A 26,254-nucleotide genomic window follows, 5' to 3' on the forward strand; every position below is an offset into this window, starting at 1 on the left:
CTCCGCCGGCTGACATTCGCGAGCCGAGCCCAGCCGAGCCCAGCCGAGCCCCGAACGGCCGGTAGCGACGACGAGCCCGGACCAGACCGAACGCCACGGAGCCTTTTCTTCGTCGTCTTCTTCTTCCTCGAAGAGCGCCAGCGGCAAACCTTCCCACGTTCACGGCGGTCAGTGGCGTCTTTGCACGTAAGAGGAAAGAGAGAGTCGTCGTGCACGCGCGCGCGCGCCGCCAGGCAGGCAGGCGAGGAGAGCAAGACGACGTCCCCCTTAGCGGGGACCTACCCGGCTGGCCCGTGCGCGTGCACGATGCGTGTGTCCGCTCGCCTCGGAACAGGTGCACGGAGGGGACGTGCGTGCGTGGGGGTTATTTGTGTCCGCTGCGGGGGTCTCAGGCCAACTTGGTGCGTGACCTCATTCCCCGTGCACGCGCACGCACACAAAGGTGTGAGGATGATGATGTTGACCTTCTTCACAGATCAACACTGCTGCGCGCCTCGGCTGAGGAAGACGTCCAACTTTGGACGCACGTGAACAATTGTTGACGTCGATGTGCAAATTTGGCCTCTTTTCAACGTCATCGGCGGTTCAACCTTTCATTCAAGTGTAAAAACAAGTCAGCAAATAACTTGGGCGATGTGTTGTTTGTCATGCTCAATCCCGCTTGCTCCGATTTCGCAAACCTTCCCTAGTTTTTCGCCTAAAAAGCTTCCGTCCAATTGCTCAGCTCCGCCGGCGACGGTCGCTCCCGCTCCGGAATGTTGACCTCTTGCTGCTAAATGCTAACATGCTAAGTGGCGTCTCGAACGTCGTACGACGACGACGTCGGACGGTGTTTATGTTTGCCGGGGATATTATGGGATGTTGACAGTTGGGAAATTATAAAATGGCCAAGATGACCCTCACATATCTTTTTGGGTCCGCCTTCTTGAGACTTTTTGTGGGTCTGCGCATGACAAACATGTGAACCAAATCTCACGTTTCTACGTCAAACAGGCTTCAGGGGCTGAATTTTCCAAAGGGGGGGGGGGGGGGGGGCGCTAGAGTGATCGCTACTCACGGCCCGGTCCCTTTCCCCCATATAATATATCGCAAATTTCAATGAAAAAAAAGAATACTGAATCACATTTTCGCATTTGATTGGAAACAAATGAACTCGTATCTTCTTCCGACAGGAACTGGAATGAATGAAGTCATGTGCCCGCCGCGCCCCATTTGACTTACGGCACACGCGCGGTTGTAGAGTACCCGCCGTAAGCCCCGCTGTATAATACGTAACGTATCACGGAGCCAGCGCCGCTGAGACAAGAATCTCCGTGGAAGAAAGTGCACGAAATGTTCACGGCAGACTCGTGCGAGCGCAGCAGATGAATTGGAGAAAGTTATTCAGCACATCATGGCAAATGATTGACAAGGGCTACCGCTAACTAGCAGGTAAGCTAACTAGCTAGTAGTAGACAAGATGTTGCCAGCCAGCGTGGAGTAAGCGTTTCTTTTGGCACAGACACCCGCGAGCGACCATGTTGATTAAAGTAGGCCATTCTAACTAACAAGAAGCGTTTGCGCAACTGCTTTTTTTCCGCCCAATTTCTTTACGTTGCGAGTAAATCCCAAAAATTGCGAGCAGGACTTCAAGAGGGGGCTGGAGATACTTTTCAAATAATCAAATTGGAGTTTTCATTTGTTGGACTATTATTTTGGAATAATACAAGAAGTAAGAGACGGAATTGATTGGATCATCGGACATCAAAGACAACGCGAATATCATTTGGGCTTTTCGGGGGCAAAGCCAAAACAACGTATGAAATTGAGTCCATGACCCGAAGCGCTAACCCTTTCCGAAGGAAGGAGCGAAGAGCCGAGTGTGTGTCGCAGCGCGTCGGGGCGGGCACCGTTCAGGTTTCGGCCCGCCGTGGAATTTTTCTTCCTGCCCGCAAACATCCCGGCTCGCCGCCTCGGTAACCATGGCGACCACTCCCAAGTCAAACAGTAGCCGACCTGCTGGGACACGCACGCGTGCAGACACGTGTGCGCGCTCCTCCTGTGCGTGAGTGAGTCGGTGCGCCGAATGTGTGCTTGTTTATGCGTGCGTGCGTGCGTGTCGACAGGAAACAAACAGCGCAGCAGCAAGTGTCGAACGTCGAAGTGTCAAAAGTAACATTCGAGCATCGGCAGCTCTGATGTGCGTGTGTGTGCGTGTGTCAATGTACAACACGCACACACGAGCTCCATTCCTTCAAGTGGCCCGAGGTTGGTGTTGTTTCTCACTTCCTGTTGTCATGAAATGCTGCGATTGGCACTGGGCTGAACGATTTCAGAAAAAGTTGAATTGCGATTGGCTGGCGACAAGTTAGGGGTGTACCCCGCCTCTCGCCCAGAGTCAGCGACCCGCGTGAGGCTAAGCGGTACGCCAAATGGACGGATGGATTTTCATTGTGTAGATCGCAAAACTCTGAAACTCAGCAAAAAGTAGTGCATTGTACACACAAGCGTTTGAAAGTTTGGTGTTGCGCCGCTCAACATTTCAGGTTAGCTTCGCAATGAGGTTGCCATCGCTTCTTGCACACTTAGCTACTCCTCGTCCACCTTCGGTGATAACAGACGTGTCACAAGCGGAACGTATTCGCCGCCACGGAGGCCACGATGACTTACTTAGAGGAGAGGATCCGCACCGCGGAAGCAAGTGCGGCTCGCAGCAAGTTAGCTTAGCGCACCGCGTAGCGTTCCTCGCCTCTTGCGGGAAAGGAAGACGGATGTGCCTTTTTTTTTTTTTTTTACCACGTCAGAGCTTTTAGCATCACTTGCTGCCGCTTTATGCCACTTCCTGTTACTTGCTGTTACTTCCTGTCTTTTCTTGCCACTTCCTGTTTGATGCTTTCTGCACAGGAATTTGATGACAATCGTTCAGATTTATTTATTTTTGATTGTAAAATTCGATCGTCCAAACTTAGAAGCTCGTCAGTTTGCCGATTCTTTGGTGACTGAGTTCGACCAATCATGTGCAACTTGGGGCTGGGCCGTGTGGCCGTCACATTAAAGTCCGGTTTTTGGGGACTCCTTTCTTGTCGTACGCAAACTAATGTGAAAAGGATTGTCCTCATGTTGTATGTTTGTTAGCGGGAATTAAAGTCACTCGTCACTTTTGGGAGAAGAAGTCGCCGGAGGGGTTGGAAAAGTGTAGATGTCAACACTAACTGTGCTTTTGTTAACTAGCGCCTCTCTGTTGGCACTCATGTTGTTCGCGGAAGCAATGCACATCAGCCAGGATGCGCTTTCACCTATGGAAGATATGAATCGTCCTGACAAATAAGCTCGAGTTAATCAATTAATAGCAATGAATCGTGCAGCCCGAGCGCAACCTGAGCAAGGAAGTGTGTGTTTGTGTGTGTGTGGGCCAGTACACGCCTAAAAACAATCAGGCTGTTTTTCAATCAGGCCGATTGTGCCCCTACCCGACCAAGGATCTTATGTCTTCTAAGATGATCCCATTAGATGATCCTCAGGTCTGCAAGCGACCTGACTGACGAACAAGGAAGTGGCCGTCAAAGCAAACGAGTCCTACCCGATGTCGGATTTTGTAGCTTTTGTAGCATCGAGTCCGGTGGACCTCAGAAACGGAGGACCAGCTCGTGGAGCTGTGGGAAGAGTGCTTATGAACGTTTTTTCACCGGCTTTGTTTTTGTTTTGTTTTTTGTTTTTATTATTGGGGTATTTTTCTTTAAGAAACAGATCCCAGGCCACCATCATTTCCTCCTCTTGTGTGCTCTCTTCGACGTTGCATCTCTGTTTTCTCTTTGTTTTTGTTAAATCACGTTTGATCACATGAGAGTTCGGTCTCAGAGCACCGGATTGTAGATCGGCGGCGGAACAGAAGCTTGATGCGTGCGGTGTCCTGTGTCGAGATCATCGGAGCACATTACGACCAAAACTGCGAAATCTTCTTTTTGGTCTTTATTGTGTAGGGTCTCCAACAGTTGAAGTCTTAAGATTTGAAAATGTGTGCAGGGGGCCTCAGACATGCGGCTGTCATTTGTGTCACACAACAAGTGTCCTCTTAACTGTTTATTTCAAACAAACACGCACACGCGAGCAGCTGGCAGCTGTTTGCGTGTGCATCGTGTCAGGTCTTTGCTGGTGGTCCCAAATGCAAAGTACAGGATGTTGTCGTGTGTTGTGGCAGCAGCAGGTGGGATGAGACACACACACACATCTTAGGCCTGGTACACGAAAAAGGATTTTTCCAAATCTTAAAAGATGATTTATCTGTGACAAGACCCCACACATAAAGATCCTGAATGTGGCATTCAGCAATTGTGTGTGGTGTGCTCCGCTAATTTCGACACAGGACACCACACACATCAAGATTCTGCGCCGCCGCTGATCTCAAAATGTCGCGTGATCTCACTAAAATGAAGACGAGCGGACACGATGTTACCCGAATGTTTCTGAGGGCACCGCAGGCGGGACAGTTGTTACAAAAACGACGCGCTTGCCCATACGAGGAACCACCGTTATACAAAATACGACATCGGGGTAGGACATCTTTGTTTGTTTTGTTGGTTTCGTTTTTTGCATGCCGCTTCTCTGATTGGCTAGATTCCGTTTCACGTCACCGTTCACGGCGTCACGATTCGGGATGAAGAGTTTTGTCGTGAATATTAAACGCGTTCGTTATTTAAGATTGTCGGCCCTCCGCCAAAAATCGCTCTTCACGCGGCTTTGACCGCAAGACTATCGTATCGGCTCCTCTTTTAAGACGTAAGATCGTCTGGCGTGTTACGTGGTCGATCGGGAAGGGGCGAAATCGGCACAAAAAGAGACCGATCGTCTGGATGCGTGTACCGCCCTTAACAGCTTTGTTGTGGCGCTTCGCCAGCAGCGGGTGTGATGTTCGCGCACTCGTGCGCGGGCCGAGGGTCAAAGTGCGTGTGTGCCTAAGACGAAGAAACATCCCTCAATGCTTAGCCTGCGATTGTGTTCTTTGAAGTTTGGTTTTGCTAGCAATACGGTGGCCGTCTGCGAGGGGGCGTGGCCTGCGCAAAACATGATGATTGGAAGACAGGAAGTTGTCGCGGGGAATAACAAAAACACACCTGACGGAACAAAACAAACAAAACCTTCCTGCTGGGTTTTCCGGAGCGGTCCGCTCGGGGTCGACTTCCTCCAACGGCCTCCGTGGATTTCCCAAAAGTTTATTCTCCGAGGAGTGTCCGGAACATTCCTGGTGGAGGGGGGGGGGGAGGCGCAGATGAAGATGGCGCAGCTGTCGTTTCCCAGGGTTCCGGCTGGGTTGCCACGGTTACCACATCGGGGTCAGAGCACCGGCCTCGGCAGACGTCTTGAGGAGGCCGTCTTCGTCATCTTAACCATCTTCATGTTCCGAAACTTAACCCCGTCTTGATTCTTGATTAGCATGTCGACTGGCATCATTAGTGTGTTTGTTAGCATTTTGACTAGCATCATTAGCGCGTTTTTTAGCATGTTAACTAGCATCATTAGCATATTGACGAGCATGTTCAGGCATGTTCATCAGTGATGAAACCAACATTTGCCAATCGTGCGGGTTTTGCCAGCAGGTAGAAGAAGATTGTGACAAGAATGAAAGACGTTTGTGATCTCGTTCGGAAAGTTTGGAGCGCGGCAACAAAGAAATGTGTTGTGTCCTGACTGGGACACATTTTTTTTTTCCATCGTGTTTTTGTTGTTGCCGGGAACTCCTGCGGCGAGTTCTCTTTTTGTGTCCGGCGGGCTTTTGCTCCCAGGAAGAAAGCGTCAGCGGGGTTTCTGCCGCACCCCCAAAAACCTCACAAAGCTAACAAAACCTCCCACCTCGTCCTCCCCCGCTGGTGGCCCGACTTCAAGAGGTGCATGAATAACGCCACGCACGCACGCAGAATAGTGAGTGGCCGCGTAGTTGATCGTTGGGTTTTCAAAGGGGGTTCGGCTGGGGGGATTCTTAGGAGGTTGATGGCGCAAAATGCAGTAATCAGATTACTTCTTGACAATTCCCGCACTTCAGAGCTTTTCTTTTTCTTCTTTCTTTTGTAGATGAGTGAAAAGTGAAAACGACATTGTGGAAGGAATGTGGAGAGTGGGCGGGGCCACGGTGGATTAGCGAACAAAGAAAAGAATTCAAAGCTTCGATGAATCAATGCGGCCTTTCCTCGTGTGTGCGTGTGTGAGATAGTGCCGGGGTTCGTGTGCGTGTGGAATTTTGTTCACAAGTGCGTGTGTGTAAACACCGTGATGTTGTCACGTCGCCGCCGCGCCTCCTCTCACGTTCCGTGCCCTCCTGTCAGGTTGTGGGCGGGGTCCGCCATGACTTCCTGCTGAATATCAGGCAGTGATGCTAACAAGGGGCGGGGCCAAAGAGGACAAAAGAGGAGGAGCTGGTCAAGTAGGCCCCTCCCCCCGCACGAGGAGTCGGCGGCACGTGGGCGGACTCGGGATGTGGGCGGGGCTGGTGGCCCTGCTGGCGGCGGCGGTCGGCGAGGCCGACGTGGAGGCGGACGCCCGGATCGGCCAGCTGGAGGCGTCCATGAGCTCCTCCCTCCTCCGAGACGTCCGGGAATCGACCCGCGACGACGCCAGGCGCAACTTCCCCGACGCCGACGCGGCGGTGGGGCGCCTCTTCCGCATCGAGGTGCCCGCCGCCAAGATGGACGACCGGCTGTCGGAAGTGAGTACGAGGCGTGCCGCCGCTTGACTAACCGACCGGGAACCACAGACGCCTTTTTGCAAAAGTAACTTGACTGATAAAGTGGCGACCTCAGAAAGCAACAAAAGTCACTTTGCTTGTGAAGGAAATGCATTCCAAAAAGAATGATGACTTCAATAACTATATTCCAACAGTAACAACACTCACTACAACTACTACATTCCGAAGGTAAAGGCAATACTCTTCAAAAGTAGCTTTACTCATGAAGTAACTACATTACAAAAGCTCATGACATAATACTATTAGGAAAATAAAGTAACTTGATGAGTAAACTAACGAACACTCCAGAAGTAACTTCTTTACTCATGAAGAAACTTGGCACGAGCGGTCATCAGGGAGCAGCTCTGTGATTGGCCGACGGCTGCCGTCTCCTGCGGCGTGTCCTGAAGCCGGTCGCTAGGCAACAGGCATCCACACATCCCATCATCGGGTGTGTTGTCTGGACGGCGATCGGCGGTCACAAAGGCACGCCGCGTGTGCGTGTGGTGGCGCCTGCGTGTGTGTGCGTGTCTTTAAAAAGCTCCTCGCCATCAATGACGATAATTACATGGCAACCACGCTGACTCACGCTCTCTCTGTACGCGTGTGTGTGTGTGTTTAGGTGCTCCCTGTAATCTCTCTCGCTCTCACGCTCACACACACACACGAGGAGTCCTCAAAGTGATCAAGCCCAAACTGGAAGTGATGATGATGATGATGATGATGATGCAATGGCCAGGAGAGTTAGTCTGGCCACGCCCACCGCACGGATCGCCTCCCTCTCGACTTGACAGCTCACGTCCCCCATGTCGACGTTACGATGTCATCACGCTTTCCGACTGGAAACATTCACCATACGCGCGCGCGCAGACTCGTACACGCGCCACCGCAAACCCGAGCGCGCCACACACGCGCACAAACATACACACGCGTACACGGAGGCTTTTTCACGAGCCTCCCCCTTCCTCGACATTTTCCACTGCCGTCCGTCCGTGTGTCTGTGGCCTACGCCAGGAATCCCCTCGCTAGCACCTCCCCCCGACCCCCTTCTCTCTGTTCATTCCACATTTTGCGTTCTCTTGTCTTCCTTCCTTCCTTCCTTCCTTCCTTCCTTCCTTTTCTTCCTTTTTCTTTCCTCCAACAATCAGTTCGTGTGTGTGCGCGTGCGTGTGTGTGGGGGGGAGGCATATGCGCATAATTGAATAGCTAATGAGTGGAGTGGGTGCGTCCTTCATAATTCATCCAACTTGAAAGCACCGTAAGGTGGCCGTTTGTCCGTGACATTGTTGCTTTTGAGCAGGACTAATAAGAATCATCTTTTTTCAGACGTCTGAGTCTGGGAAGGACGGTCTTCCATCCTGGCTGCACTGGGACGCCCCCCACAGGACACTGCAGGGACTGCCGCTGGATGAGGACGTCGGCGTCTACTACATCTCGGCCGGCGTCTCCGACGAGTCGTTTTTGTCCTCGTCTTCGTCTTTCTCGGAGGTCTTCTCCGTCGAGGTTCGCGCCGAGGACCCGTCGGAGGCGGAGTCTTCTCAGACGGCGACCGATCGAGCGGGCGCGGACGGCCGGTGCGGCCCCGACGAATCGGTCACCGTGTTGACGGTCATCCTGGATGCGGACTTGACCAAGATGAGCTCCCGCCAGAGGGTGGAGCTGCTGAACAACATGAGGAGCTTCTCGGGGGTGGAGCTCTCCCTCATGAGGGTTCTTCCCGTGGTCAACAACAGACTCTTCGACATGTCCGCCTTCATGGCCGGACCGGGCAACGCCAAGAAGGTCAGTCCGACTTCACGGCCGGGTTGAGAAGTGAGCGCGCGGGATGCACCGAAGGCGCTATTATCATTGACGAATCGGACAAGACGGTCGGCGGTGACGATCTGATCTTTTCAGATCAGACACCGAGCCCAATTATACAAGGTCAGCGGTATTTCTCGGACGATTGTCGGACAATCGAAACAATGAGCGGAGATTCCCTTAAAAGGAAGCTCACTGACGAAACGTGGTTCTTCTGTCCAGTTGCACAATGGGCGAAGTGGCCTTAACTCTCTGGTGGGGTTCATCTGGGTTCATCTGGGTTCAGTGTACCAGAGACAGTGGAACCTTGGCTTACGAACGAGTCTGTTCACAAGCGATTTATGCAGGGCTCTGCACTCACTTTTGCACTAGTAGCACCGGTGCAGCACATTATTTTTTTGAGGCGGTACAGCACGACCACGCCGTACCATACTTTCGTGCGAAGTCAAGACTGACATTCGCTGGAGATACGCTATCGCCAAAACATGTCACCGTGAACGAGAGGTTTGTCTGCGACAAGCAGGAGCGCGATTCGATTTGAAAAAAACAAAGGCTTTCCTTTTATTTGATCCTTTGTTGGAATCAGAGGGGCCGGTTCTTCTCGTGAGAGCTCCCGAGCCTCTTCCGCTGGGAAAAGGTACGACTTCATTTTGAGCATGATATATATCATTACAAAATGATTGCGTAAGTCTCCCAGCACCATCTAAAAGTATCGTTAATGATTATTCACACTATTTTGCGAATGATTGACTTGCAAAACAAACCAATTTGCCTATTTAAAATCACAGTCCCGAACAGAACACGGATAAATCATTACTACTGCAATCTCTGCACTTTATTTTAACGCTGCTCTCTTTTCCGATACAATCCTCTTTAAAAGAGTTCGTTTTGAACTTTGCACCTACGAACAGAGTATAGCTAGCTTTGTTAGCTTCTTAAAAAAAGCACATGACTGTCTTTGTAATGAGGAGTGAAATGAAAACAGACAAATTAAGCAGGCAATCTTTCGAGGCAGCGGCGTGCCGTCGCGCGGTCACAGCGCTCGCTCGCTCGCTCTCTCTCGTGCAGGCGGAGTTGCAGTGGAAAAAAGCAACTTTCAACCATGAAATCATGCGCTCGCGCAAATGCGACAAGATGAAATCTGTCACGGCACAAGCTGAAAAAAAGGTCGCCAATACGACCGGCTCGGTCGCGGTCTTGAGCCGTTATGTAAACCGTTTTCGTGTTATTTGGGATTTGCAAACGTTCTTTGTATGGACGAATGGAAAGATCTACGCTGCGCTTCTACTCGCGCCGTGAGACCATCATTGGCGCACAACGCTCGGGTGTAAGCTGAAAAGTCGTCGTCCGCTCTGCGGCGGAAGGCGGAAATGTGTTCGAGGCGGAAGTTCCGCCTCCGCGTCCTCGATCATCCGATCGCAAATCTGATCGTGTTTCTGTTTCCGGAAATCATTTTAGTTTGTTTGTATTGAATTGTAGCGTCTCGAATTAAAACAACGAACGGTTAATGTCGACGTAAATACTGTCGCTCTCTACGGAGACGTTCGTTCGGCGGACGTTCCGCCTATCCGCGCATTCGGCCAATCGGATGCGACCGGCAGCCGCCGCGTTAGGAACGAAGTCGCAATGGCGTCCGAGATGAAAGGGAAAGCGCTCAAGATAGCACGAGTAACCCTTTTCATCGATGAGCGGAAAGATCTGCGCATTGTGCAAGCGTCACCGACCGCGTGTCACGCGACGCAACCACGGCAGGCACCGCATCTTCTCACCGAGGGCGAGCGCGGTGATGCTAATCCGCGTTTGTACTTCCAGGTGGTGGAGAACGGCGCCTTGCTGTCGTGGAAGCTCGGCTGCGCGCTGGACCAGAGCAGCGTACCGGATCTGGCCGGCCTCCGGGGTCCGGCCAAGGAGGGCGCCATGTCCGCCAAGCTGGGGTACCCCGTGGTGGGCTGGCACGTGGCCAACAAAAAGCCTCACGTGGCCAAGCGTGTTCGGCGGCAGTTGAACAACACGCCCACGCCGGTCCTGACGTCGCTCCCGCCATCCTCCGCGGCGGAGCCGCCCGTCCGAATCGTCCCGACGCTGTCGTCCCCGTCCGTCGCGGCGCCCCCCCGGAGCTCTGCGCCGCCCGTGCGGGGTCCCGTCCCGCTGCCGGGAAAACCCACCATTCGAGTCCGAGACCCCGTCGCCCGCACGCCCACCGTGGAACCTCCTCAACCCACCAGGGCGACGGAGACCACCAGCTCCGTCCTCCTCGAGCCCACCGCCACCCGGCCCGTCCACGTGGAACCCACCGCCGCGCCGCCCACCCCCACCCCCACGCCCGCACGGAAACCCACCAAGAAGCCCAAAAGACCCAAAACCACGGCGGCGCCCCGCGAGCCAAAGACGTCCACGGCCAAGCCGTCTCGCCGCACCACACCTTCGCCAGGAGTCCTCCCGGATCCGTACAATGAAAAACCGGTTTTGCGTAATCCCATCGACCAGGTGAACGCTCTGGTGGGGACGTACTTCGAGGTGAAGATCCCTTCGGACACTTTCTTCGACAAAGAAGACGGAACCACCGACAAGCTGCGGCTTACCTTGAGGAAGAAACTGAACGAAGCGGTGGGAGAAGGTTCCTGGATCCAGTTCAACAGGTGGTTAGAGCTACTTTTATCTCGTCAAGTGGTTGAATTTGACTCGGCACGGCTGCAAATAGCCCTAGCTCATTCCACTGGAACAGTTGAGGCACCGCCGTGTCATATTGGTTCTTGGGTTCTGTACTCACTTGCTGAATTTGATTCCTCCTTTTCTACTTCTTAACACGATATTGCTCTTTTCGTCCTGTAAGGTAACGTCGAGTGACATGACAGGTGCCCCGAATCAAATGTCAAATCTTCTTCTTCTTCTTCTTCTTCTTAACAGCACCAGCCAGCTGCTTTATGGCCTCCCCGATGCGCATCACGCCGGCAAGCACGAGTACTTCGTGCAGGCCACCGACAAAGGAGGCCTGAACGCCATCGACGCCATCGAGGTCCGCGTCAAGCGCTGGCCCGCCAACGACAGAAGTCCCGTGGCGTTCGCGGCCCGACTGGAGGGAGAACCGCGACGGCTCGCCGGCGACATCCACAAGAAGATCCTCCTGGTGCGGAAGCTGGCCTACGCTCTGGGAGACCGCAACAGTAGCACGGTGAGCCTAAGGAACATCAGCAAGGGTTCCATCCTCGTGGAGTGGACCAACAGCAGCCTCCCGCACACGCCCTGCCCCAAGGAGGACATCATGACCCTGAGCAGGATGCTGGGCGACGCCGACGGGAGGCCCACGCCCAACTTCCGCAATGCCATGCAGCCCGACTTCCGACCCCTGGGCGTCACGGCCAAGGGGCGGGCCGACTGCGCCGCCGTCTCCTTCATCCCGCCGGGCGAGACGGAGATCCCGCCGCCCGCCGCCGTCACCCCGGCCCTCGGGACCGGACGGCAGAGCGCCGACGACGTTTACCTCCACACCGTCATCCCCGCCGTGGTTGTGGCGGCCATCTTGCTGCTGGCCGGAATCGTGGCCATGATTTGCTACCGGAAGAAGAGGAAGGGCAAGCTGACCCTGGAGGACCAGGCCACCTTCATCAAGAAGGGCGTCCCCATCATCTTCGCCGACGAGCTGGACGACTCCAAGCCGCCGCCCTCCTCCAGCGCCCCGCTCATCCTGCTGGAGGAGAAGCCGCCCCTGCCGCCTCCCGAGTACCCCAACGCCGGTCCGCCGGAGACGGCGCCCCTCAACCGGGAGCTCCCGGGCGAGTACGCGGCGCTCCGAGACGACGACCCCAACGCGCCGCCCTACCAGCCCCCGCCGCCCTTCGCCACGCCCCAGGAGGGGAAAGGCTCGCGCCCCAAGAACATGACCCCCTACCGCTCGCCGCCGCCCTACGTGCCCCCCTAATTACCCGCTGGCCCCGCCTCCCGCGGCGCTCCCGCTTTGGGCGTCACGAGGACGTACCCGGTGCTAATGTGCTAACGCTCGGCGCCGCTTTGGGGGAGGGGCTACCGGGGAGGGGGTGGGCTTTGGCAGCCGGGAAGGACTCCTGGTGTCGCCGGATGCTAAGTGACCTTTGACCCCACACACACACCTGACCTTGTGAGACCTGCGCTTACGTCTATTTCACCGATTTGGTTTTTTTCTGGACTTTTTCGAACAACAAGGTACAACGCGTGTGTGCGTGCAAGCAGGTCGTGATGGTAACTCACCTTGAGTGTTGCGTGCGCGCGTGTATGCAAATGTGCGTGTTTGCGCGTGCATGTGTGTGTGCGCGACTGCGTGTATGCACGTGTGCGTGTTTGTGCATCTGCTTGCGTGTGCGTGGGAGCGCATGTGTGTAAGAGGTCCAGGTCGTCACGGTAACTCAACGTGAGCGCACGTCGAGGCCGTCCGTACGTGACCTCCACGTCACGTGACCCCGCCTCACGCGATCATATTTCACGAGTACGTTTGAATAACTGAATGTGCTTTCGTTTTGTTTCATGTGTGAAGCAATAAAATGTTGAAATATTTGGCACAAAGATATTTGTGATAAAAAACAAAATGAAAGGGTGCTACGATGACGATGACGATGATGAGGCTTGTTTAGGTTCTGAAATATTTTTCTACATACGTCAAAGAACTCGTCATCTTTTCAAGGACTTTTGATACAAGTTTGATTTCTTTGAGGATTCGTCGACAAGCGCAAACGCGACGATGAGTAATCGTAATTATTTGACGAGTGCGTTCAATATTGACTCCTTTTGCTTCTTTTTGACATTTGAGCAACTTTTTTGCAATAATGCCGCTAACAGCTTCGTTTGCTTTCCACAATAAAAAGTCGACTTTCCGCCACAGCGCCGACTCGCTCTCTTTTTTCCCAGCATGCAACACAAACGCCAAGCAGCACTGATTGGTTGACAGCTCACGTCGCACGGGTCACTCGGGTAACGCCGTGCTATTACGGTGGAACTTGGATGGACAAACTTTTTTCTTGCAGGGGTTTGTAAATTGAACGTGATTTTCCCATTAGCAATAATGCAAACGTGAAGCATTGGTTCTGGCCTCGACAAAAGTCCCAATTTTCGTCAGTTTGTACACTTTGAACCCAATATAAACATATACACAACTGCAATGTCAAACATGAAAAGGGGCGATGAATCAAAAATCTCTGTTAACCAAGTTAACAACAACAAGTTCAAATGCAGCTGCCGAACAGAAAAGGAAAAAGGAAAGGTGGCGAGATGCATTTGTGGCACAAATCGGGGGGAGATCGAATTTTCAAGCGAAGAAGAGCGAAACGTCCATTTCACACATTTTTGTGTTATATGCGGAAGAAAATAACAATAACAACAACTTTTCAAATGAAATGTGGGCAGCACACTGGACGACTGGTCAGCACATCCGCCTCGCAGTTCTGAGGACCGGGGTTCAATCCCCGGCCCCGCCCGCGTGGAGTTTGCATATTCTCCCGTGCCTGCGTGGCTTTCCTCCCGCATCCCAAAAACATGCATGCGAGGTTCATTGAAGACTCTAAATTGCCCGTAGGTGTGAATGCGAGTGCGACTGGTTGTTTGTTTCGATGTGCCCTGCGATTGGCCGGCGACCAGTTCAGGGTGTAGCCCGCCCGAAGATAGCTGGGATGGGCTCCGGCGCGCCCGCGACCCGCGTGAGGAGAAGCGTTACACAAAATGGATGGATGGATGAAATGTGGCGTGACAAACAGTCCGTTCAGCGCCGCGTGTCACGTGACGGCACGTGCACTTCGGAGACAGTCGGAAATCAGAAACCCCCTCACTTTAACAAACAAGTTGCTCCAATTATGGAGAGTAAAAAAATGAAAGACACTTTACGTGGACTTCTCGGCTTACAGCTTCTTTTCTTTCGAAGTCACCAATATTTTCCTTTTTCCAAATGAGCAACAGCTTTTCCGCTCGGTCCGGCAGTTTCTCTCGCGTCCTTTTCCAGAATCGTGGCAATTGCGAGCGAGCTGTGCAACGCGCGCGGGTTGGAATATTGCGCAAATCGTCTATCGGGTTAATCGGGCCTCATCTTATTGCGCGATTGTCGGCGGGCGTCCCGGGTGACGTCCCGGATCGGTCGCCGGAGATTGTCGCTAGTCCATGTCAGAGCACACGGATGACAGATTGGTCGCCGGTCTTCTGCGAACTCGCGGCCCAGATTCGAACCCCGACGTCCCAACTGTCAGCCACACGCGCTAACCGCTAAGGCACCGGGATTCATTTCATTTTGATGATCACGATCAGACTCAGAATCGTTTTGATGTCAGTGTGTCAGAAACACGAGGAATTTGTCTCCGGTGATGATGGACGCCAGGGACGAGTTCACCAATGATGATGAGGATGATGATGACGATGAGGATGAGCGGGCGGTGGTCGGGAGCCACGGGGGGCGGGCGAGCGCGTGTCAAACGGGAAGCTGACGAATCCTTTTCATGAGGCCCGCAAGCCACGCCCTCGGCGGCGGGGTTGTTTAAAAATGGATCCTGTCGCCACGACAACGGTCAGCACGCTTATCGAACGTGACGAGGTCGTCAAGGTCAATCAATAAAAACAGGAAGGAGCGCTCACTTCCTGTTTTTATTGAAGGTCCAATCATCAAGGAGAACGTCACATGCTCATCAGCGTGTGCGTGCGCGTGTGCGACGTGCATTTTCACGTGTATATTTGTTTGTGCATGTTTGAGTGTGTGTTTTGTATGTATGTTTGTGTGAGGCTCCGTGTGTTCACGGATGTGTGTGCATGTGTGTAAGCACGGTGTGTGTGTGTGTGTGTGTCTGTGTGTCTGCGTGGGTATGTGAGGTCTGTGTGCGTGCGTTTGTGCGTATTTGCATCTAAGAGTGTTTGTGTGTGTGCGTTCTTGTTTTACTTGTGTGCGTGTTGATTGAGTTTGTTTGATGATTTTGTGTGAAAGTGATGATGAAGCGTGTGTAAATCTGCAAATGGGGCGTTGACGTTCGAGCCTTCCAAACCAGTCTAATAAACAAAAAAGACATGTTTTCCACGTATGTCAGCCAATCGGGAGCCGGTCCTCACGGCCGATCGGATTGCGATTTATTAGCTGACGTTCCAAACAACGAACGGAAGCCGTCGTCACGGAAACGCAGCAAAACCACAACGACTTGTTCCCATGTCTCTGCCTCCACAGAAGATTAACAGCAGAGGCTCCGCCCTCTTGTCGCCGCAAAGCTTGCTGTTGTTGCCGCGGCAACGCCAACGCAGCCTGACCTTTGGCGGGAACGCAGACAGCAACGAAAGGGCGCCAAACAGCCCGCGCTCTTTCGGTACTTATTATGCTTCTTTTATCAATTCTATTTGAGTATTTTTAACTAACTTTTGGCCCGGCACGGCGGACGACTGGTCATCACATCTGCTTCGCAGTTCTGAGGACCGGGGTTCGATCCCCGGCCCCGCCTGTGCGGAGTTCGCATGTTCTCCCCGTCCGTGCCTGCGTGGGTTTTCTCCGGCGCTCCGGTTTCCTCCCACATCCCAAAAACACGCGTGGTAGGTTCATTGAAGACTCTAAATTGCCCGTAGGTGGGAATGGTTGTTTGTTTCTATGTGGCCTGCGATCGGCTGGCGACCGGTTCGGGGTGTACCCGAAGATAGCTGGGATGGGCTGCAGCGGCCCGTGACCCGCGTGAGGAAAATGAAGAAATACTTCTGCTACTCGGTTGCACTGAAATACATTCGGCTCGCTACTTTTCATTTTTATCATTTGGTTTCTCCATTTGGTTTACTCCATTTTATCATTTGGTTTACTCCATTTTATCATTTGGTTTACTCCATTTGACCAATCGAATGTAGCCAGGCAGTCACATGACCGCACACAGAAGCAACATTTTCAGTTTCGGTAGCCTAACCAAAGAAAGTTCCAAATTTCTTACGCATCATTTACCTCGATGATGTTTTTTTTTTAGATTACATATAAATATCCCTAAATAACCTTCTCAGCTGGCTGCGGCTCAAGGGTCGCCGGTTCCAATCCCGGCTCCGACCTTCTGCGTGTGGAAGTACCCTTGGGCAAGACACTGAACCCAAATTTGCTCCCAGTGGGCCTCGCACGGCAGCAGCGCCCATTGGTGTGCGAATGCGTTCGCCAATGTGCCAATTTGTGCGTGAACGTGCGAAAGCGAGGTGTAAAGCAGGATAAAGCGCAAAAGAAGCGCAGTCCACTTAGCAATATCTGAATTTGCACGTTTCCGCTTTATATTTTTGTCAAGTTGACATTCGTGCTTCAATTGAAAAAAAAAAAAGTCCGAAGTTAGTCACCAGTTGCTCTACTTGAGTATTTTCCCCCTGAATATTTACTGACTCTTACTCGAGTATTGATTTGGAGGCGTACTTTTGATTTATCATGGGAAAGCAAGAGTCATCTAACTGGAGTGCGTCGCATCCATCATCAATCAACGTCAGTAAACGTCGCACGTGGCGCTGCTCTCATCGGCGGCAGCATCGATTAACACCCGGCGCTGACATCCCATCATCGTTCAATTCATATTTGTGCGTGCGTGCGTGCAGAACTGTCACCAGACCTTAATTTTGAAAGGTCCCGTATTTGACCAAACCAACTTTTTCTTGTATTTGGGATGTTAAATTGGCTCTACGGGTTGGGGAAATTCAATAACCAAATCATTTAGGGGAGGCCTTAAGAACTTTTTTGGGTGGGGCTAACACCTGTTTTTGTGTTTTTTGAGGCCTAAAAACATTTCAGGGGGGCGGCTGAGCCCCCCCTGAAATAGGCCTCGCGACGCCACTGAGCAAGTATGAGCAGCGACACGTCGATTGTATTGAAAGCGATACAATCGACATGACGTGACATAGAAGCATCTCTCGCGGAGGAAGCGCCCCTGCACGGCCATTGCGGCTTGGGGGCGAAGCAGACTTGCAACACACACACGCGCGCGCGAACCTACTTTGAGTGTGCGCGCTGATCGCATCGTTGCCATCAGACTGAAATTTGCTCAAATCATGGAAGTTCATTTTTTTCCTCATTAATGTACACACAGCACCCCATATTGACAGAAAACAAAGAAATTGTTGTATTGTTTATGAAAAAGGAAAAACAGGAAATATCACACCGCCATAAGTATTCAGAGCCTTTGCCGAGTATTTAGCAGAAGCCCCCTTTTGCGCTAATACAGCCGCGAGTCTTTTGGGGAATGAGGCAACAAGTTTTTCACACCTGGATTGGGGGATCCTCTGCCATTGCTCCTTGCAGATCCTCTCCAGTTCCGTCAGGTTGGATGGTGAACGTGGGTGGGCAGCCATTTTCAGGTCTCTCCAGAGATGCTCAATTGGGTTGAAGTCAGGGCTCTGGCTGGACCATTCAAGAACAGTCACGGAGTTGTTCTGAAACCTTTCCTTCGTTATTTTAACTGTGCGCTGAGAGTCATTGTCTTGTCGGAAGGTGAAGTCTGAGGTCCTGAGCACTCTGGAGAAGGTTTTTGTCCAGGATATGAACCTGTAGCCTCGCTGCAGAGGATGGACCGGCGTCATTTTGAAGCCTCTGGATTAGTTAGGGATGGGATGTCACTTGCATTCAGATGGGAGTCGAGGCAGCTCAGCCAATACAATATGGTGTATGAAATATTATTATTGTTATTATTAGAGAGCGCTGTTTCTTAAATGGGGGCGGGGGCACGGCCCCCTAACACACTGGCGTCCTCTGCAGAAAAGAGCAACATGGCGACCTCTGCTGGTCAAATATTGACAGCTTCTTCTTTTCCTTTGGGCTTCTCCCTTTAGGGGTCGCGCCACAGCGCGACATCCTTTTCCACATCTCCTGCATCCTCCTCTCGAACACCAACTGCCCTCATGTCTTCCCTCACGACATCCATCAACCTTCTCTTTGCTCTTCCTCTCGCTCTCTTGCCTGGCCGCTCCATCCTCATCATCGTTCTAACAAAATACTCACTATTTCTCCTCTGGACGGGTCCAAACCATCGAAGTCTGCTCTCTCTAAATTTGTCTCCAAAACATCGAACCTCGGCCGTCCCTCTGATGAGCTCATTTCTAATTTTATCCAACCCGGTCACTCCGAGAACAAACCTCAACATCTTCATTTCCGCCACCTCCAGCTCTGCTTGCTGTCGTCTCTTCAGTGCCACTGCCTCTAATCCGTCCATCATGGCCGCCGGCCTCACCACTGTCTTCTAAACTTTGCCCTTCATCCTAGCAGAGACTCTTCTGTCACATAACACACCTGACGCCTTCCTCCACCCGTTCCAACCTGCTTGGACCCGTTTCTTCACTTCCTGACCACACTCACCATTGCTCTGGACGGTTGACCCCAAGTATTTCAAGTCCTCCACCCTCGCTATCTCTTCTCCCTGTAGCCTCACTCTTCCCCCACCAGCCCTCTCATTCATGCACATATGTTCTGTTTTACTTCGGCTAATCTTCATTCCTCTTCTTTCCAGTGCATGCCTCCACCTTTCTAACTGTTCCCCCAGCTGCTCCCTGCTTTCACTGCAGATCACAATGTCATCTGCAAACATCATGGTCTATTGGGATTCCAGTCTAACCTCATCTGTCAGCCTATCCATCACCACTGCAAACAGGAAGGGGCTCAGGGCCGATCCCTGATGCAGTCCCACCTCCACCTTCAATTCGTCTGTCACACCTACAGCACACCTCACCGCTGTTCTGCTGCCCTCGTACATGTCCTGTATTATTCTAACATACTTCTCTGCCACTCCAGACTTCCGCATGCAGTACCACAGATCCTCTCTGGGTACTCTGTCATACGCTTTCTCAAGATCTACAAAGACACAATGGATCTCCTTCTGACCTTCTCTGTACTTGTCCATCAACATCCTCAAGACAAATAATGCATCTGTGGTCCTCTTTCTAGGCACGAAACCATACTGTTGCTCGCAAATACTCACTTCTGTCCTGAGTCTAGCCTCCACTACTCTTTCCCATAACTTCATCCCTCTCTAGTTCCCACAGCTCTGCACATCACCTTTGTTCTTAAAAATGGGCACCAGCGCACTTTTCCTCCATTCCTCAGGCATCTTCTCATGCGCTAGAATTCTATTGAACAAGCTGGTCAAAACCTCCACAGCCACCTCTCCGAGATGCTTCCATACCTCCACAGGAATGTCAGCAGGACCGACTGCCTTTCCATTTTTCATCCTCTTTAATGCCTTTCTAACTTCCCCCTGACTAATCATGGCCACTTCCTGGTCCACCACACTTGCCTCTTCTCTCTCATTTTCCTCAGTCAGCAACTCCTCAAAGTATTCTTTCCATCTAGCTAGCACACTGCTGGCACCTGTCAACATATTTCCATCTCTAGCCTTAATCACCCTAACCTGCTGCACATCCTTCCCATCTCCATCCCTCTGTCTGGCCAGCCTGTAGAGATCCTTTTCTCCTTCTTTAGTGTCCAACCCGCCATACATGTCCTCATATGCCTCTTGTTTGGCCTTTACCCTGTGTCGCATCTCAATGTATTCCTTTCGCCTCTCCTCGGTCCTCTCCGTGTCCCACTTCTTCTTCACTAACCTTTTTCCTTGTATGATTTGCTGTACTGTGAGGTTCCACCACCAAGTCTCGTTCTCTCCTTTCCTGGCAGAAGATACACCAAGTACTCTCCTGCCTGCCTCTCTGATCACCTCGGCTGCAGCGGTCCAGTCTTCTGGAAGCTCCTCCCGTCCACCGAGAGCCTGTCTCACCTCTTCCCGAAAAGCTGCACAACACTCGTCCTGTCTCAGCTTCCACCACGTGGTTCTCTGCTCTGCCTTTGTCTTCCTAATCTTCCTCCCCACCCCCAGAGTCATCTTCTTTGCCGTCTAGCCACACTCTCCCCTACCACCACCTTACAGTCGGTAACCTCCTTCAGATGACATCGTCTGCACAAGATGTAATCCACCTGCGTGCTTCTACCGCCGCTCTTGTAGGTCACCCTATGTTCGTGCCTCTTCTGGAAAAAAGTGTTCACTACAGCCATTTTCATCCTTGTTGCAAAGTCTACCACCATCTGTCTCTCCAAGTTCCTTTCCTGGATGCCGTACTTACCCATCACTTCTTCATCACCCCGGTTTCCTTCCCCAACACGTGCATTAGAATCTGCACCAATTACGACTCTCTCTCTGTCTGGGATGCTCTACTACTTCGTCTAGCTCCTTCCAGAATTTCGCTTTCACCTCTCGGTCACATCCTACCTGCGGGGCATAGCCACTAATCACATAATACATAACGCCCTCAATTTCAACTTTCAGCCTCATCACTCGATCTGATACTCTTTTCACCTCCAAGACATTCTGAGCCAATTCTTCTTTTAAAATAACCCCGCCTCCATTTCTCTTCCCATCTCCACCATGGTCAAATCATTTCAAGCCTGCCCCTAAACTTCTCGCCTTACTGCCTTTCCACCTGGTCTCTTGGACACAAAATATATAAACCGTTCTCCTCATCATCATGTCAACCAAATCCAGAGATTTTCCTGTCATAGTCCCAACATTCAGTTCTAGGCTCTGTGCTTTCCTATTCTCTTTCTGCCGAAGAGCCCGCTTTCCACCTCCTTCGACTTTGACCCACAGTCGCTGAATTTCCAATGGCGCCCTGCAGGCTGATGGCGCCGGGGGTGGACGTTGTTAACCCGGGCCCCGGCCGATACGTTATGGAATTCTTTAGATGAACACTCATATTTGTTTGGCCAAGTTTTAAGCCGGATGTCCTTCCTGACGCGACCCTCCGCATTTATCCGGGCTTGGGACCGGCCTACAGTTTGCACTGGCTTGTGCCCCGCATACGGCTGCATTTGGTCAAATATTGACAGCAATCGTCCTAATTTTGCACATTGAGAATTGACAAAATGAACTCACACACACACTTAACATTTGCAACCTGTTCAAATATGATCCTAATGACATCATCTCTCAATGTTTATGATTGGACCACTGTCTCCTGGCGTCACTTCCGGCCCACGTCAGATATCTCTTCTTTGCACAATCAACATTGTCCCAGATTATCGTACTCCTCGCTTGAAGTCTCGGCGCCCTTTGCACAATGGTCAAAAAAATAAATAAAAAATAATAATGTACCGGCATTACCAGATAACTAGCAACCCTTTATTGCTCAGTGACTGTCCTTCTCAATGTCTTTCTGTCTCCAAAGTGTTCTGTCAATGGACCGTTTGTTGTCATACTGGAGCGGCTCTGACCACCGGAGACAAATTCCTTGTGTGTTTTTTGGAGAAATAAAGATGATTTTGATTAAAACCTTGGATTTATGTGTACTTTATAGTGCATTTTTTGTAAGCCGTTGTTTTGTCTTTTTACCACAGATTGTTCATCACAGTCACGCAATCGGGTTTGTATGTTGTTTCGGAATAAATAGTGAAAAAAATAAATAAATCATTGCTAATGCTATCACCTTCTGATTATTAGCTTGCAGATTAGCATGGGTACTGCTGGAATGCTGTTTGCTAGCATCTGGATTAACACTAGAAATGCTAAGCTAATGTTGAATGCTTACAAGCTATGCTATCCATCCATTTTCCGTACCGCTTCTTCTCACGCGGGTCGCGGCGTGCTGGAGCCCATCCCATCTGATTCCGGGCGAGAGCGGGGTACACCCCGAACTGGTCGCCAGCCAATCCTAGCTATGCTAATGTTAGACAATTACATACATTTATTAGCATGTGGACTAGTATGACTCATTCTGGCGTTTACAATAGCAGAGCTAGTGCTATCACCTTCTAATTATTAGTGGATTCGCATGGCTAAACCTAAAATTCTGTTCCTAAGCATCAGGATTAACATGCTCATGTAAGCGTGGCTAATGCTGGCACCTTCTGATTTTTAGCACGTGGATAAGATTGGTTTTAGCATTGCTAAAGCTACAATTTATCATGTATGATAGCATGTGGATTAGCATGTGGCTAACTGCAATGTTTGTGCTGTGCGATAAAAAAGCATACCGTGAAGAGTTAACATTTTTGCTTTAACATGACAACATTTGTTAAGAACAAAATACATAAAAAGAGAATTATTCCTTTAAAAGGGTTACCATGGAAACAACATTTTCAACTGCTCACATTTCTACTTTCGGTTGGTTCCAATGCGTTCGAAAGCAAAAAAGTATGAAAAGTTCAAAGAAGTTTTTGTAGTGTTAAAACAGAACACACCAACGTGCTAATTATTCATGAGGGAAGATGCTTCAGTTTGTTTGTAGTGTTTGGGTGCCGCTGTGCCCTCTGGTGGACCGCCAAAGGAGTCTGGATTAGGAAGGGCGCCACCTTGAGGTCAATTAGTGTCGTTAACCACCACCACCACCATGTGCTCCTCGTCCAGAGGCGTCGCCACCCTCTTGGCCGCCTGCAGGAACTGCACCGAGAAGTCTCCCGGCGGAAAAGCGTACAGCATGGCACCCGGGCCGCCCTCCTTGGCGCCGGGCAGGCTCACCACGCCCGCCGCCTCCTTGTTGCGCAGGTAAGCCACCAGGTGGCGCAGCAGGCGGACCTGGAGCCCCGCCGCCCCTGGTGCGCCGGCCTGCCGGTCCACGGGTCCCTGGAGGGCCAGCAGCACGGCGAAGCCGTCGGGGCGACCCGCCTTCACGCGCCGCGCCACCTCGTCCAGACGGCTCTGATCCATGCGGAGGCGCTGCGCTATCTTCAGCAGCTCGCCGTTGCGCCGCATGATGGCGCCGAAGAAGGGGGCACCACCCTCCAGCAGGTACAGGTGGGCCGGGAAGCTGCTGTTCTTCAGCGCGAACACGCCACGCCAACACTTGGCCAGCGACGCCGCAGCGAACTCCGACAGCGAGCCTGGACACGCCGGGGGCGCACCCGCGGGGAGGGGCGGCGTCACAGCGGGCCGGGCGGCGGCCTCGCTGCCGCCGCGGTGGTGATGGGGGTCGGTATGTTTGCCACGGTGGCGAGTGGGCGGAGACTCTGGCTCTTTGGCGTCGGGGGTGTGGTCCCGCGGCTCTGTGGTGGAGTCGGGCGCCCGGACGCGCGCTCGGTCGGGGCTGACGTCGGGCGACGCGCGCGCTCGACCCCGCCCCTTCTCGCGCTCCGCCGAGGGACTGCGGCTCCGCCTCCGACCCCGCCTCTCCTCACGCTCCTTCGGCCAGCGCTCCCTGCTGCGGCTGCGTGCCCGGCCGCTCCTGCCAAGGGCCTCCGCGGCGCCCGCCCTCCTCTCAGGGCCCCCCGGGGGGCTCGGGGCCAGGTCGCGCGGGGACGGTGCACGCTCCCTGACTGCGCCCCGGACGTCGCGTTCCAGGCTCCGGCGGCGTCCGTAGGCGTCGCCCGGCACGTCGTAGTGGGGCAGTAGCTGCACGGGTGCGAAGGGCCGGGCGGGGCTTTCCTCCACCTTGGCGAAGTCCACGCGTAAGCGACGCTCGGCCCCGCCCAGGGGAAAGCCCCTCATTTGCGTGCACGCCGCCTGCGCCGCATCCAAACTTTCGTACTGGACGTACGCGAAGCTGTCGCCCTTGACGTAATCGATGTTCCGGATGCTTCCGAAGCGGTCGAACTCGCGCGCCAGAGTGGCCAGCGAGTTGGAGGGTCCCAGGCCGCCCACCCACAGGCGCGTAGTGGGGTTGGCTTTGCCGTAGCCGATCTTGACGGGGTGGCCGCCCACCAGGCGCCCCTGCATGGCTACCTTGGCGCGGTGGGCCATGTCCAGGTTCTGAAATTTGACGAAAGCGTAGGCGCCACCCTGGCCCCGCGCTGGCCTCTTGATGACCACGTCCTCGATGGCGCCGTACTTGTCGAAGCCGCGCCTCAGCTCGGCCTCGGTGACGCCGCCGTCCAGGTTGCCGATGAACAGGTTGCTGGTGGCGCGCTGGTCGTCCTCGGGCTTGAGGTCGTCGGGCGGCGGCTGCGGTGCGGGCGCCAGGCCGTAGGGGCGCCCCCTCTCGTCCAGCATCCCGTAGTAGTCGAGCAGGCGCTCGCGGCTCAGGCTCTCCAGGGCGTAGTGGCGGGCGCGCAACTCGCGCAGGCTGAGCGAGGGTCCGGGCGGCGACAGCGACCGCTGGCGGTAGGGCGGGTAGGGCGCGTGCGCGTGGGCGTGCACGGCCAGGTAGGTGACATCGGGCGGCGTGACGCTCCTCCTGCGCACGTACACCGGCTCGATCTTGAGCAGCCGCTCAGCCAGCAGCAGCCGCGAAGTGGTCTTCGCGTGGCGAGCCTCTTTGGCATCCTCGGCGTGCCGGAAGTTGACGTAGGCGATGCGGCCCAGTTCCGGCGTGTGCGACAGTTTGACGCTGACGTCGCCGAACCGCTTGAACTCGTGGAAGAGAGCGTCCTCCAGGTCGTCGTCGGGGACCTGCGGGCCCACGTTGCTGATGAGCAGCGTCTTGTAATCCCGGGCCGGGGGCCGCAGACTGGCCGCCGCCGGTTTGTCGCGCTCCCGGCTGCGGCTTCTCCGCCGGTGGCCGCCGCGGGTCTCGGCCAGCAGAAGGGCCAGCGGCGGCGGCAGCGCATGGAGCTCCTCCCGGCGGCCGCTCTCTCGGTCTCGGTCTCGGTCCCGCTCCCGCTCCCGGAGGCGCTTGGGGGCCGCCCTGGACGACAGCGGCGGCGGCGGCGGAAGATGAGGCGGGGAGGAAGCCTCCCTGACGGCCTGCCGCTTCATGTCGGCCGGGAACGTCAACGACGACGACGACGGCGGCGGCGGCGGCGGCGGCGGCGAGAAAGACGAGCGGAACGGAGCCCCTCCGGCGACGACAATCCGCGGCGTCCGTGCGGCGGTTTTAGCCACAAGCGGCTCCGCGAATGAGTCACTTCCGCCCCTCGACGGAGAAGCCAAAAGCGGCTAAAAAAGCACTAAAAAAGCAAAACATGTCCGCCAGTCAGCGACTCGACGACGACGCCATCTTGGACAAAAGAATGTGCGCCTTCGCCTCGGGGCGGACGTTGGTGACGTCATCGTACAGGGACACGCCTCCTCTTCCTTTTACAAATTTCAACCCAGTGAGTTTACCGAACTCAATTAGAGTCGTGTCAAAAGCTTCATTTCCTTCGATCGTTCAGTCCAAAAAGGGCAACTCATACTGTGGAGATGCACGACAGAGTGAAATATTTCATGATTTCTTTTAGATGTTTGTTGGAAAATGTATGTTTTATATATGTATGTATACCAAATATTACTTCTAGTTGTTTTGTACAACCTTCACAGGCTTTATTGTTATGTTGTGACGACTAACTCGCTCCCGGTCACACTGTGCGTATGAATTGTTCCCAGCTGTGTTGTGACTACAAGCTGCTATTCGTAAAGTAAGTTGATTGCAGCTGGACAAAGATTGTTGTTTTGTTTTCTTTCTCTCACTTCGATATAACAAAGGGGATTTTTGTCTGGGCTTCAGTAAGGAGTGACAACTCGTAAGACTTTTCTTTCTTTTTTGTAATAAAAACCTACAAAGACAAGAGTGCTTCCTCACTTATTCTATCAGAAAAAGATTTGCCTATATAAATGCATAATTTTGGTGATTATATTACATTTTTGGTGAAACGAAAACCCCAAATTCACCATCTCTAGAAACTACAACGTTATGTAACAAATAATGAAAATGATTTTTATGTAGAAATTAGGCAGGAATTTACCTTGTGAAAAGTCTTTTCTAAAGTATTGAATGAAACTATATCATGCATGAGTCACAAAAAGACACACTATCAATACCTATTGCAGAAATCTAACAAGAAACACAACTTTGAGTGTAAAATAAAAAAGATGGAAACAATGTGCAAGATATAATGAGATTTTTTCAAAAAAAGAAAACATTTGAAATCTTCCA

The 26,254-nt window shown here is 52.7% G+C and overlaps 2 protein-coding genes across 4 annotated transcripts; one reads left to right on the forward strand and one right to left on the reverse strand.

Moving 5' to 3' along the window:
• Positions 1–13,345, forward strand: LOC133408402 (dystroglycan 1-like). Of its 3 annotated transcripts, XM_061687281.1 has the most exons (6): positions 1–186; positions 1,173–1,431; positions 6,297–6,676; positions 8,021–8,476; positions 10,307–11,133; positions 11,402–13,345. In XM_061687281.1, the coding sequence occupies exons 3-6, from the start codon at positions 6,344–6,346 to the stop codon at positions 12,411–12,413; spliced, it is 2,628 nt and encodes an 875-aa protein (XP_061543265.1). In that variant the 5' UTR covers positions 1–186; positions 1,173–1,431; positions 6,297–6,343; the 3' UTR covers positions 12,414–13,345. The 3 variants fall into 3 exon arrangements, with proteins under 3 accessions (XP_061543265.1, XP_061543264.1, XP_061543263.1); XM_061687280.1 differs by lacking the exon at positions 1,173–1,431; XM_061687279.1 differs by lacking the exon at positions 1,173–1,431 and having other exon boundaries at positions 1–167.
• A 9,098-nt stretch (positions 13,346–22,443) lies between these two features.
• On the reverse strand, positions 22,444–25,374 carry rbm15b (RNA binding motif protein 15B). The gene has a single exon (XM_061687657.1). The coding sequence runs from the start codon at positions 25,093–25,095 to the stop codon at positions 22,765–22,767; it is 2,331 nt and encodes a 776-aa protein (XP_061543641.1). The 5' UTR covers positions 25,096–25,374; the 3' UTR covers positions 22,444–22,764.
• Positions 25,375–26,254: the final 880 nt, after the last annotated feature.

The sequence above is a fragment of the Phycodurus eques genome, chromosome 10 (assembly GCF_024500275.1).
Source record: "Phycodurus eques isolate BA_2022a chromosome 10, UOR_Pequ_1.1, whole genome shotgun sequence".
Lineage (NCBI taxonomy): Eukaryota > Metazoa > Chordata > Actinopteri > Syngnathiformes > Syngnathidae > Phycodurus > Phycodurus eques.

Excerpts from the sequence above, each read along its gene's own strand:
- LOC133408402 (XM_061687281.1), top strand. The coding sequence starts at position 6,344 with ATGCTAACAAGGGGCGGGGCCAAAGAGGACAAAAGAGGAGGAGCTGGT. Across the intron at positions 8,477-10,306 it reads GACCGGGCAACGCCAAGAAG|GTGGTGGAGAACGGCGCCTT; the intron begins GTCAGTCCGACT and ends TTGTACTTCCAG. Across the intron at positions 11,134-11,401 it reads TCCTGGATCCAGTTCAACAG|CACCAGCCAGCTGCTTTATG; the intron begins GTGGTTAGAGCT and ends TCTTCTTAACAG.
- rbm15b (XM_061687657.1), bottom strand. The coding sequence starts at position 25,095 with ATGAAGCGGCAGGCCGTCAGGGAGGCTTCCTCCCCGCCTCATCTTCCG.